Below are 12,660 nucleotides of genomic sequence, written 5' to 3' on the forward strand. Positions count from 1 at the left end.
GATGAACACAGAAAGAAAAGTGCTCATTTTGACAAAGCACTGAGGTTGCTAAAAGGACAAATAACCTTCTCTCCTCAGCAGGTTCACAGTCACTGAGATCACCCTTGCCGGGAACCTCCTGCTGTGTTTGTAGGTGCATCTGTTGGTATGTCATACTTCATAGACACGTTACACAGAAATGATCTCAGCCTTAACATGAAAGCCAACTTAAATAATTCACATTTTAAGACCGGGTACATAATTGATAAGCATTATACTTAATAATTGAATCTAATTAAACCTCAGGGTGCAAAGGAATATCACAGTTCATCAGTTTATAAGCTCGATAAATGTGCTCCACCCTTAAAAAGCTTCACTTAGGAAACCAGAGTTTAAAATCAATAGACTATCCTAATGTTTTACCTTGATCAAATCCAGAGGGTGAAATCTGAAGCAGAATGGTTTCTTCATCTTCATCAGCTGCTGCTGCCACTGGTTTGTATCTGTGGATCACTGTAAACTCAGAGCAAATTAAGTCATACTCATTAGTAACATGACAGTAAGTCATCTTCCTAATATTTTACTGATAGAGCAATGGTGTGGTAATAGCTAATCCTCACATAACCTCATGGAACAAGTCACTTTGATAACCTAAGTCAAGTCTTTGAAGATGGAGGAATGAGATTCCCCGCAGCTTTGGTCAATTTACATAAGCAGTGACTCAACAGCTCTTTTCAAAACCTGTGCAATAGCATTTAGTTTGCCGTTTAATGCTTTTATATAACCCTTGAATATCAATTCTGTAGTGACTTATCCATGGTTTCATAACTATGATTTTGTCTGTATTGTAGCCACTATTCCCATGTAATCTTTTTATAATTTAATATTTTTCTGCTTATGACAGCAGTTGGCCTTTAATTCCCACCTGACTCAGTGCATGAACAGGTCAAAAGTTCATTAAGGAGCTAGCTAACAGGTTAACACAATCACTGATGGACACAGCAACATACAGCCGTACGTGTTGTCAGGGAGAACATGAAAATTCCACTCATAAACACCTGACCCTTGGTGGGATGGACCCATCTTTATTGATGGGAGCCAGCATCACTAACCTCACTGAAATTATAGGCCATTCCTATGACTTTAAAGTGACTTTAAGGACACAATAATAAACGCCGTACCTCACTTATTAAAGGTATTGTGGGGAAAAACATTATGGAGAAAGGTTAAGGTTCTGTGGTTCCATTAACGTTGTGTTGATTCAAGTCCAGTCCAGTCACCCCGTCGATCTTACGTGGAAGAACTGATTAAGATATAGGTGAGTACTAATTGTAGTACAAATACTTCTGGTAAACCTGGCTCTTTGTTTTCCTAACTGCTTCAAATTTAGGATAGGCATAGCTATGACACGAGACCGGCCCTAAGCAATCATTTAACTCTGCCTATGCCTAGAGCAATTAGACAGATAGTTTTATTGTCATATATTTTCAAGATGGCTGCCACTGCATCTACCAGCTCAGTGTCTCTACAATCCACCAAAAATTGTATTGTAAAGCACTTTGAGACAACTTCACTGTGGGGATAAAGCACTATATAAATCAAGTCCATTCACCATTTAAATAATGAACCAAAAACAAAAAAAAAAAAAACTCATTAGGAAGGAATATATTCTTCACTTTGTAAACAAAAGAATTTGTATGAATGTAGATCTGATGGTAGTATGAGATGCTGTTAGGATGTTGAATGATACTTTTCTGTTTTAGTTGCTGTTTAACAGGTGAAAGTTTTCACCTCTTTTTTATTCTAAGAAGGTCATTGTTTCAATTTTCTTAGGATTTTCTTTGGGATGCCAGGAAAAATAGTCTTTGCCAGAGTGAAGATATACCAAAATTACTTCAAACAATAGTTGTAGAAATGTTTGGATGTATTTTATCTAACATGTGAATTGTGTGTTTGGCTCAAAATTGTATAAATTAAAAAATATGTAATAAAGCATTTTGAAGACTGCAGTCCTACACCTCCCCTAGTTTACAAGTAGGTAGTGCATTCTCTCTCTCTCTCTCTCTCTCTCTCTCTTCTCTTCTCCAGGGAACAGAACATTGGTTTCTCCTCACACATAAGCAGACTCAAATGTAATCAAGCCCCATATGAGACAGTCATCCCATACATGTCCATAACTCACCCTCTGGCTGGGCTCTACATGTGTTTATTCCTCCTCAGAAGCTACGTTTGATGAATGACTTTCCTTAAAGTAGGACTAAACATCATTTGCATTTACATTCATCTGGGTTTTTATTCCAAACCAAAAGGCATGATGACAATTTGATACTCCCTGACAAACACTGATTATCTCTCTATCATTGCGACCGCTGTTGGCTGCTGTTTAAATTAATCCTGGCTGCATCATGAAAAGTGCTGCAACACAAATCAAGGTTTGATGCTATTTGTTGCCTCCATTTGCTCAAACTAAAACAAAAAAAAAACAATAAAAGCGACAAATAAAAAAGATATTCCTTTTCCTGTCATGCCAGTGACACCGTTATGCACTTCTTTTGTATATTTTCTTGGTGCAGAATTGACTGTTGTCTAAAAAAAAACATATCTGAAGAAACTGAATCAACACCTACAAAATATATATAATTTTGCATGCTGTTTTTGCTTTAACACAGGGGTTTCAAACTGTTGGGTTGGGTGCCAAAATTGGGTCACAGACCTGTTTTATTAGGGTCATTATAAGAACAATATCCTATGCTTAAACTTGAAGAGAAAGTGAACCCAAAGTGTTGAGCCCCAAGTACCAGAAGTGAATCCGAACCATGGCCGACTCCTTGGTTAAACTGTGCATATAATACTTTACTTTAAAACAAAACTATTCTGCACAACATGTTTGTATGTCCCTTCAATCTCACATTCCAAAGCCTTTAAATAATCAAGTTCTTAGAGCGAGGCTTCTCTATTTTCCCAAGATATTCGTCTGACGCTCACCTCATTGGTCGCCGTCAATCTACGACACTTCAGAAAATGTATAAATCATTGGCGGAAACTAAATCTCCATGCTATGAGCACTACCCATCGTCGAAGAGTAGGTGAGTTTTATTACTTGAATTTTTAAGATATAACATTAAAATGTATAAATATTCAAAGCAATTTCTTATGAGTACGATTAGTCAGACTAACATGTAAATGTACAAAGTGATACAGATACATGGAGCTTCAGTGGTGAACACATTGCAGTGTAAATGATTTGAGGGACTTTTTGTTCATTTTTATCAATGTTTTGGTTTTTGTGTAGGAAATAATTGTGCCTATTAATTCCAAATTGTTTTCTTTTATAACAGTATTAAATATGTAAAAAAAAAATAACAACAACAACAGCAGCAAAATTGATTGTATTATTCTTTACAAAACACAGAATTATACAATAGAATTAAAAAAAACAAACAGTTACTACAATAACAAGTTTAACACTGTCATCTATTGTGATTCACATCCATCATAAATGTATCTAGGGAAAGAAAAAGAGACAATAAGTGTTAGGTCTCAACAATTAACATGTTTTCTACAATACTGTGATGACACTATACATAGTCTGAAATGGCAGATTCATATTTCATTGCAATGAAAAAGTTGTTTTATTTTCCTTGATAAACCAACATTGAATAAAACCTCCTACAGTTCACTGGTAATCTGTTTTGTTTAGTAGCTATTCGGGGAATTTGCCTGAAGTAAAGTACAGTTTACTGACTCGGTTTTCTCCAGAGACGAGCATCTTTGTGTAAGAAGTTCAGTCCCAGAGGAGAGTTTGTGGCCCGAGACAGAAGGAGGTGATTGATAAAGAAACAACATCTACTGAGTCTCCAAAGTAGGCAAAGAACGCTCACAGCCTGTGGCTTCAACAGCTCATTGGTGAAACCAGCTAAACTCTATATGAAAAGTCTTCATTTAGTTTTAAATGTTGCACAAATGCAGTCTTGAGAAAAAAGCAGATGGAGAAATCTCCAAGGCCAACAAACAATTATGATGCTCACCAAATCCTGCAAAATATAATAAAGTTATTCTAATTGGATAATTCAACATTATCAGATTAGTTCGTCTTTTTTTTTCTCAAAAAATAAAAAAAATAAATAAACATTGAATAGTATAAAAACAATACCAACAACGATACTCCAGATAAATTCCAAAACAGTAAAACAAAAGAAATGTCCAGTGACATAACAGACAACAGTTTTTATTTTGTCCACATGCAGGATGCAACCTTTAATTCGTGAGTCATCGCCCTTTTATTCTGCAGTGAAAGGGCGGTGACTTTGAAATGAGCTCCCTAAGTGAGTTAGATGTTCTTGCGCACAGGGACTCACGTTTCCCACAGGAGAGTCCACTTTGCACAATAACAAGATAACAGCCTGAGGAGAAGCTGTGACCGTGTTTTAACATGTTTTTACTCTGTGTCTCTGCAGATACTTTATCACTGCTCAGAACAAACTTATTAGCAGATCAGAAAGCATGCACTACTTTTAGAAAGACAGTAAATTAAGCCTTTGTGTCCAAATCGGGAGAACTGTGTGTGCTCTTCATTAAGCTGGGCGATATGGAACAAAACCCAATAGTTTTCTCTCAAAATGGTGATATACATACTGTACAACTCAATAAAGATAATTCTAGGTTAAATTTGCTGATGAAAAATGCCACACAGGCATTTTTATTAACAAACAGTACTCTTTTTCTCCTCTAAGGGACAGCATGTGTGAGTGAGTTCTGTAGTGTGGATATTTAGGGGAAGGTCTGGGTTATAGGACGCACCCAGAAATCCATCTAACTGTGCTTTTCATGCTGGTCTGAGAAGTAACAAAAGCAGCGACTCCTAAAATGAGTATTTTAATACAAGATACCTCTATATATCTCAGAAATATGGTAAAATTGTAAAGAATTACACTGTTTGACACTACTCTATAATATTAAATACTTGTATGATGTGATTTGTACTGTGTGATTGTATATATAAAAACAAATTAAGAAAATATAGATATATCTCAATACTGTCATTTTCTATATCACCATAATAGAAAACTCAACTAAGCAGCTTCATTTTCTTCCAACAGATTCCTGACACCTGTAACATGGACCGAAACATCTCATCCCTCAACCACACTTCAATCCAGACTCCGCTGCCTCCCAATACCACAGCGAACATCAACGCCACTGTGAAACCTTTCAGCGTGTTCGACGGCTGTGAACTCTACGTGGAGGGCATCCTGTTCGATCTGACCCTGCAGTGCATCAACGTATTCATTGGAATCCCTGCCAACATCTTAGTCATTGCGGTGCTCATCCACAATCGCAAAGAGGCCTCCACGTCAGACATATTCCTGGGCTGCCTGGCCTTTTTGGATGCCTACTTTGGTGTAATGACCCCAATCGTCATCTTGAATCTGTACACCTGGGGCAGCCAAAAAGTTTGGTCCTCCATTAAGTTTTCCTACGGCGTGAAAGACACCAGTGGCCCTTTGTTTTTCTCTTGTATCTGCCTGGATCGCTTTATGGCTGTGCTCTTTCCAATCACTTTTGGTCAGCTGAAACACATCAAATACAGGTTATTCCTCACAGTGATCGTATTCTTCCTCACCTTTGCCTACGCGGCAGCCAAAACTGTGGGAGGCCTCCCTAACTTTGAGAAGGTCTTCACCGGTGAGATCCTTGCTGCATTCAGCTGGATGGTAGTGTGTAATGCAAGCATCCTCTGGGCCCTTAAGAGGTCTCACAGTGCGGGGAAAGATGAAATGCACCCAATGAAAAAAAAGGCCTTCAAGACCGTCCTCTCAATCCTCTGCATCATTGTGGTCAACTACCTGCCCCCCGTGGCCATGTTTCCATTCGAAGACATCTACACTCCTGATGTGTTTCGTTGCTACGTGCAGCCTGTGGGCTTCGCCTTCGTGAACATCAGCAGCACCACCCAACCCCTCATCTACCTGACCCGTCTGGAGAAGGTGCCTTTTATTTCAGACGCCTGCATCAAGAAGTGGGGCAGCTGCATCTCCTCAGATAATAACACAAACAACAAAAGCACAACTCAGCAAAATCAATCTGCATAGATGTTTATTGGCAAAGAAAGTCCAATGTCTTTCATGTAAATGCTCTATTCATTACTGAGGTTTTTTTTTTTGTGTAAATATAATCATATGCTCTTAATAAATTCAAATATTTGTTTACCTACTGCAGGGTTGGGGTAAATGATATATTGTTAACTAATTGCAATCATGGTGTAATTGTGATTTTAAAAATCAGTTGCTGTCGTAATTGTAATTTAATTAGAATTGAGTTTAGATAATTGACTTTATTGCAAAACTGGGGAACCATGTTAGAGTTCTATGTACAGTTCTACACATATAATAGTAGTTAACAATTAATCAAATGTGTTTTTACCATTTAAAAAATATACAAATCTATGTCCACACCAAAAATATTTAAACCTATATTTTCATTGAATAGGAAGTCTAACAAGGTAACCAATAAATAAGAAAGAAATTAGATGATAGATATTAGTATTTTACAGCTGATTTAGGACCTGTTATCATAAGAGAAAACTAACACAAGAGGAAGATTATCTTTTATTGTGTTATTTATATCAGGCTCAGTAATTGTGATTAATTGTAATTGAACTTTAGTAATTGAGAACGTAATTGTAATTGACTTTCAGAGGATAAAAAATAATTGTAATTGGAAAACATTCTGGTCACTGTAATCGTAATTGAATTTTAATTGAACATGGGGAATTGGAAACGTAATTGTAACTGAAATGTTTCATTGACCCCAACCCTGACCTACTGTATAACTACCTACTGTTAAACATTTATATTAAACGCTTTGAATTTGGCGCCACCGTGTGTACAAAATAAGTAAATAAACAGAATTGCTTCATTGGAAAAAAAAAATACAAACTAATCCAGTGTCTGTGAAATATAAAGATTAATAAAGATTTAGACTACGATATGCGGATTCTGGTCTTTATATTCACTGTAGTGGGATTGTAACATTCTATTTACCATTTGCTCTGGTTGATTCTAAAATAAACACTAAATTGCCAAGTCTGAACTGGTTTATTTACATCCCAACTGTCTGTAATCCTTTGCTGCTTATCCTCACCATGATGAAACTCAGGATGCAAAGCAGTCGACACCCAAAACAAGCAAACACAGATGAACCCATAAAGGCCCCTGTTATTACCATTATATGCATATCTTTCATTATTGTAGGATATTTAAACCAAGCCCATAGGCACGTGTGCTTGCTTTATTAAACCAAATGACAAACTTTATTCCAAAAATTGACAATGAAGTGCATCAAGCTATACATAAAACTCTTCTCTAGTGTATCTTTAAAATCTTGATTCAAAAAATCCTACACAATGTTGGACTTTTTGAACTTTTTTCTTAAAAAACTAAAATAACAATACCAAAGAACTATGTAAACATCTTATCAGTAAATCTTCTTCTAAATCACTGCCCCACCTGGATCCCCATTAAAAGAACAACCTTCCACCACTGGTCAGAAACTGATCAGCAAAGAATCTGAGCTACACAACAAAGTTTTCAACTAAACATGTTTTACATTCTTCCTTAAAGAAAAAAACAACAACAACAACAACAAAAAAAAAAAAAAAAAAAAACAATGAATTGTGTGCAAAAAGAAGTGCCAGGCTACACCTAAAGTCAAATAAACAATAAACACTCATGCTACTTTTTTAGGAACACTAGAGGATAACTTGTGTACTTTTAGAATTGCAACACCCCTTTTTTTCTCTTCATATTATTGACCAGTAGTTGATGTGCATAGATTTGTTGTTGTTGTTGTTGTTGCTTTGTTTAGTTGAAGTTCATATATTTATAGCTTGAGAAAAACTATATAAACCATTTTGCAAAGGCTCACAGTACTCTTGGCTTTTTTTAAATGAGCAGCTAAAATGCACGTTATCTAGATCAGTGTTTCTCAAATGGGGGTACACAATGGCACTACAGGGGGTACTTGAGAGAATGGGAAATTAACAAATAAAGTGCCAGTCTTGCTCCCACCCCAGGCGTGAGATGATAAAAACTATAGAAATATATCTATTCAGGAGCCACTGAATGATTGTTTTTCAACCTTGGGGTCGGGACCTTATGTGGGGTCGCCTGATATTACTAAAAACATCTGAGCTCAAACCTGATGGAAAACTAATTCTAAAAAAAAATGTCAAAATGGGGTCACTATCCAAAGAAGAGAACCACTGCACTAAATACTGTTTCTTTCCACTTATTTACTAAATGAGATTCTTTTAAATGTTATCACTCGTTTATATTCCAGGTGTTTTTAAATAGTTTTCCAAGCAAAATGTTGTAGTCAAACAAAGGGGGTACTTGGATTCAGAAATAAGAATAAGGGGGTACTTGAGCCAAAAAAGTTTGAGAACCACTGATCTAGATTATACAAATAAAGTGATAAACTTATTGCCGCAACATAGTGACAAGCACCTTCTCTGGTATTATTTTTAAAGGGTGGCTGCTCTGTGAATAAAAATATGGGAGCAAAGTTTCTGTGAAGGTGTCTGTAAATGAATAAATGAGAGTGTCGTCTGCATGGTCAACAAAAGACACCATGCCCTTGTTGTAATCCACTTGAACTTTGATTTGTTCCGGTGTTCTGGAAACTGTCAGCACAATGGGCGGAGAGGTCATCGCTCTGAACTCTCCGTCTCGGAGACACAGAGTCCAGAATCCGTTTTCTGGTCTTGCCAGGATGTCAGTGTCCCTGGGCACGGAAGAGGAGACCACACCTAGGAGCCAGTCTTGATTGCTTCCCGTTTCCACAACCCAGTGGTGACTTCCGGAGCCCAACGTGGTCATGCCCACCACTTCAGCACTCATGTGGAAGCGCTCGGGGTTGTCAGGGCAACAGGTGGGCTGCTTAGTGTAGTGGAAGGAAGTGAGGTCGTCAGACAGGATGAGGCAGGGGTGTGCTGTGTTTGGGTCTAACGTTACGGGGGCTAAATAGAGTAAATGAAAAACACTGTCACACTGTTCCACAACCAGGGAATCAACCTTAAGACATCAACATGTGGGCATACTTACTGTAGCCAACTTGGTCAAATAATTTCTCCAAAACTCTGTGCTTGAGGTTGTAGATGTGTTCGGTGACATCGATCAGTAACCCCGACATGTTGTCAGAACCGAGTCCAGTGCTTTTAGCTCTATAAGAGGAAACATCTCATCCTGCACTGAAGATGTCACAATGTATCACATAGTCAAACTACAAAAAGGCACAACTCACCTGTCCTGTGTGGATCTAAAGTTCTGTTTCAAACATAAATGTAACAATGTTTGAGTAAAAACGAGACAATGAGTCACTCAACAGGTGAAAGCAGTAGTCGTACAAACCTTTAACAAGCCCATATCCTCTTCTTTGAGTCTGTCCTGTATGAAAGAGATGGTGTCTGCCACGCAAAGCACTTCTGCTGAGAGTTCTTTGATCTTGTCCTTCATTTCTGCTATTTTCTTTTCTTCTTCTTTCTTCACGGCTTGTAGTCTAGTCGACTCCTCCTGGTCGAGGAGTTGATGGAGCTGCTCAAACTGGCTCTTGATCCTTTTCTGTGTTTCCTGTGCCTGGTTCTAAAGAGATGTTGCTTTGTCAGCTGCTTGAATGTGAAATGATCATGAGTTGTTTTCTTCCATCTTGAGCTTACCTTGATGTACTTGATCATATCAGCAGAGGTTTTCTGAATTCCTTTTAGGTTGTGAAGTTTTTCTTGCAAGCTTTCGACAGACAGAGCTAGCTCAGCCTGAAATGAAAATAATGAACAAATGGCATACCTGTTGTTTATTTATTTTTATTGCGTATCATTTATTCTCTGTGGAATATATAGTTATTTTTGTCCCTGGTTGCCAGGAGTGGCCACATCCTACCAGAATAATTTGCTGTTTTGATGGGCCACCCCATCTGGCCACCCCTAATGAAAACTTTCTGGAGGCGGCACTGCATTGCAGAGAGTTCAGATTCCAATCAGGGCTGACTTGTGGAGCTGCATTCTGGCATTAGGTGTCACCTTAGATACTAATTGCAGTCGCTCAAACACAGTTACCATTGTTTATCTTACCTTGCAGTCCAGCAATGCTTCTTCAACCGGAGAGCATTCGTGGCTCTTGTGAGATCTCGACGACAGACACACCACACAGATGGGCTGTTTGTCCACCAAACAGAAGAGTTTTAACTTCTCCCCATGCACAATGCAGCTCAGCTCGTCCTCCAACGCTAAGCTTTGCCTCTTGACCATCAGAAGCGTCTCACAGACATTTCTCAGAGCAAGATTAGAAGGAGGATTAGACTTGGAGGTTTTCTTCCTGCAAACCGGACACTCTCGCAAGCCAGTGTCCCAGCAGTTTTTCAAACACGTCCTGCAGAAGCTGTGGCTGCATGACAGCAGGACAGGGTCAGTGAATATGTCACAACACACTGGGCAGGTCAGGTCCTCCTCTGGAAAAGACATGAACATAGTCTTGCCGTGCAGTAAAAAGTATTCCAAGCAGTATTTGTCCTGAATCGTCCTCTTTGAACAGTCACTGCTTGTTTTAACATGCCTATAATAAAACTCTGTCTCAATATCCAGTGGTTTACCTCCTGCTTGTTTATGGCTCTTAACTTGAAGTGCTCTAGGTTTTCTTCTGCAATACTTCTTAGGGAGTAACTTAAATTACGTAGCAGACAAAAAAAAAACACACAGCTGGGAAGCAGGAAATAATGCCCCATTGGCCAGTAGCTGGAGAACTGGTTGGTAACTTGCTTCAGGTCCGGAATGTAATCATTCAGGACGTAAAGGGGAATGTTTCAGTTGACATCCAACATAACCACTTTAAACTACACAACAGCAAGCTTTTTAAATCAGCTTATGTCCTACTGACTTCTGAAAGAGAAAAATATAACCACACATTTCTCTTCCAAACATTGTAGCTCAACTTTTAGATCAATTAGTTTTAACTCAAGCTGTCCAAATGTACTTAGAGTAAACCCAGTCATTTTGATGTTTGCAATGGCAGATGACTGGGGTTTTTTAACCAACAAAACAAGACACGCAGACAAAATTAGAATAAAGTGCAGGTGAGTCTAAACATAGCATGTCTTTTTATAGTGTTAGAGGGTTTTTAGGGAGGCGACTCAGTCTTGATCATAAACTCCAAATAAGACCATCAAAAAATGCATTAAAAAACAATATACTGTTGGGACATACAATCTATCTTTTATTATTTATTATTTTCAAAACTGAACTTTCACTCTCAGAGGTGAGTAAGTAAGCAGTCACAATAATAACAACAACAACAACAACAACAAAAGCATCTGTGACAAACCTCTGTTGTAATAGAAATAAACAGTATAAAAGGTATAAGTATGCAGCAAGTCTGTAAGGTTTGAAACCTCAATTGTTTTTCTACTGACATTTTTGATCAAAATCTGCTGATATTTGCTGTCTTTTCATCACTCGGCCAGATGTTTTACTCTGCTCTGTCCCCCAAGCGGTCGCCAAACAAATCAGCTGTTTCAAAGGCAAGTGTAGGTGAAATTACTGTAATGACATCATATGGGCTGTACCGTACAACGTCTTAGCTTTTAGAAACTGTACGCAAACTGCCAAACCCATCAGTAATTCCAATTTTGCTTATAGATAGATAGATAGAGATAGATAGAGTAGCGGTAGGTAGGTAGGTAGGTAGAAAGATTAGATCAGTGGTTCTCAAAATTTTTTGGCTCAAGTATCCTCTTTCTCTTATTTCTGAATCCAAGATTTTTCATGCTTAAGTTTCATTTGTTAATTTCCCACTTTCTCTCTCTCTTTCTCTCAAGTGCCCCCTGTAGCACCATTGTGTACCCCTAGGGCAGGGGTGTGTAACCTTTACTCTCAAAGGAGCCATTTTGCCTCACCTCACTTGGATTAAAGTCCTCCCAGAGGCAAAAAAAAAAAAACCTTCTCAATGAAGACAATAGTGTATTAAATTCTATACAGTTGAAATTATATAGAATAATGTTTGATTTGATTTATATTGATCATGTAAATGGAAACTTAAAAACAATTTAAAATAGAAGACAATAAATTGACATCAAGAAATAAAACACTATCTTCATCTTCAAATTCTTATACATCTCAGTTTACATGAACACAATGTTATATAAAGAATACATGAAGGCTACAAAAAGTAACTTGAATTTGATAACACTGTACATGATCATGTGGTCAACACATGCTAATTGCTCATTTCTTGCCACACATAAAACATGCATATTTAACCGGCACATTGGCCGTTAAATTAATCTGTTCCCACACATAAAATCTCTATTTTCTTCCAGAATAGTGTTTTTGTTGGTTTCATTATCTTACCAGGGATTTAAAACTTAAGGTTAGCCATAGGTGCAGGAAAGTTGATGGTCTGTAGATGTTGCAGGAGGTGAAGTAGGAAGTTGCTGAGTCATTGCACAACGTGATTTATTTGAGGTTAACAAATTGCTATATCGTGATTTTATTTGTCATTAATAATTAATAGCCTCTGTGAAAAAATAACTTTTTTTCAATAGTTTTTTTTAAAGCTATAGGGAGCCATTGCAAAAGTATCAAAGAGCCACATGAGGCTCCTGAGCCGCAGTTGCAGACCCCTGCCTTGGGGG

At 37.8% G+C, this 12,660-nt stretch overlaps 2 protein-coding genes across 2 annotated transcripts; one reads left to right on the top strand and one right to left on the bottom strand.

Moving 5' to 3' along the window:
• The first annotated feature begins 5,096 nt into the window (after positions 1–5,096).
• LOC114468248 (psychosine receptor-like) lies at positions 5,097–6,071 on the top strand. The gene has a single exon (XM_028455038.1). It carries the CDS (start codon positions 5,097–5,099, stop codon positions 6,069–6,071), a length of 975 nt encoding a protein of 324 aa, XP_028310839.1.
• A 1,201-nt stretch (positions 6,072–7,272) lies between these two features.
• On the bottom strand, positions 7,273–10,684 carry LOC114468184 (nuclear factor 7, brain). Its single transcript, XM_028454923.1, has 6 exons — positions 10,106–10,684; positions 9,695–9,790; positions 9,390–9,620; positions 9,283–9,305; positions 9,084–9,202; positions 7,273–8,998 (listed from the first exon to the last, which is right to left on the bottom strand). Exons 1-6 carry the CDS (start codon positions 10,499–10,501, stop codon positions 8,460–8,462), a joined length of 1,404 nt encoding a protein of 467 aa, XP_028310724.1. The 5' UTR covers positions 10,502–10,684; the 3' UTR covers positions 7,273–8,459.
• Between the last annotated feature and the right edge of the window lie 1,976 nt (positions 10,685–12,660).

Source organism: Gouania willdenowi, chromosome 8 (genome assembly GCF_900634775.1).
Source record: "Gouania willdenowi chromosome 8, fGouWil2.1, whole genome shotgun sequence".
Taxonomy (NCBI): Eukaryota; Metazoa; Chordata; class Actinopteri; order Blenniiformes; family Gobiesocidae; genus Gouania; species Gouania willdenowi.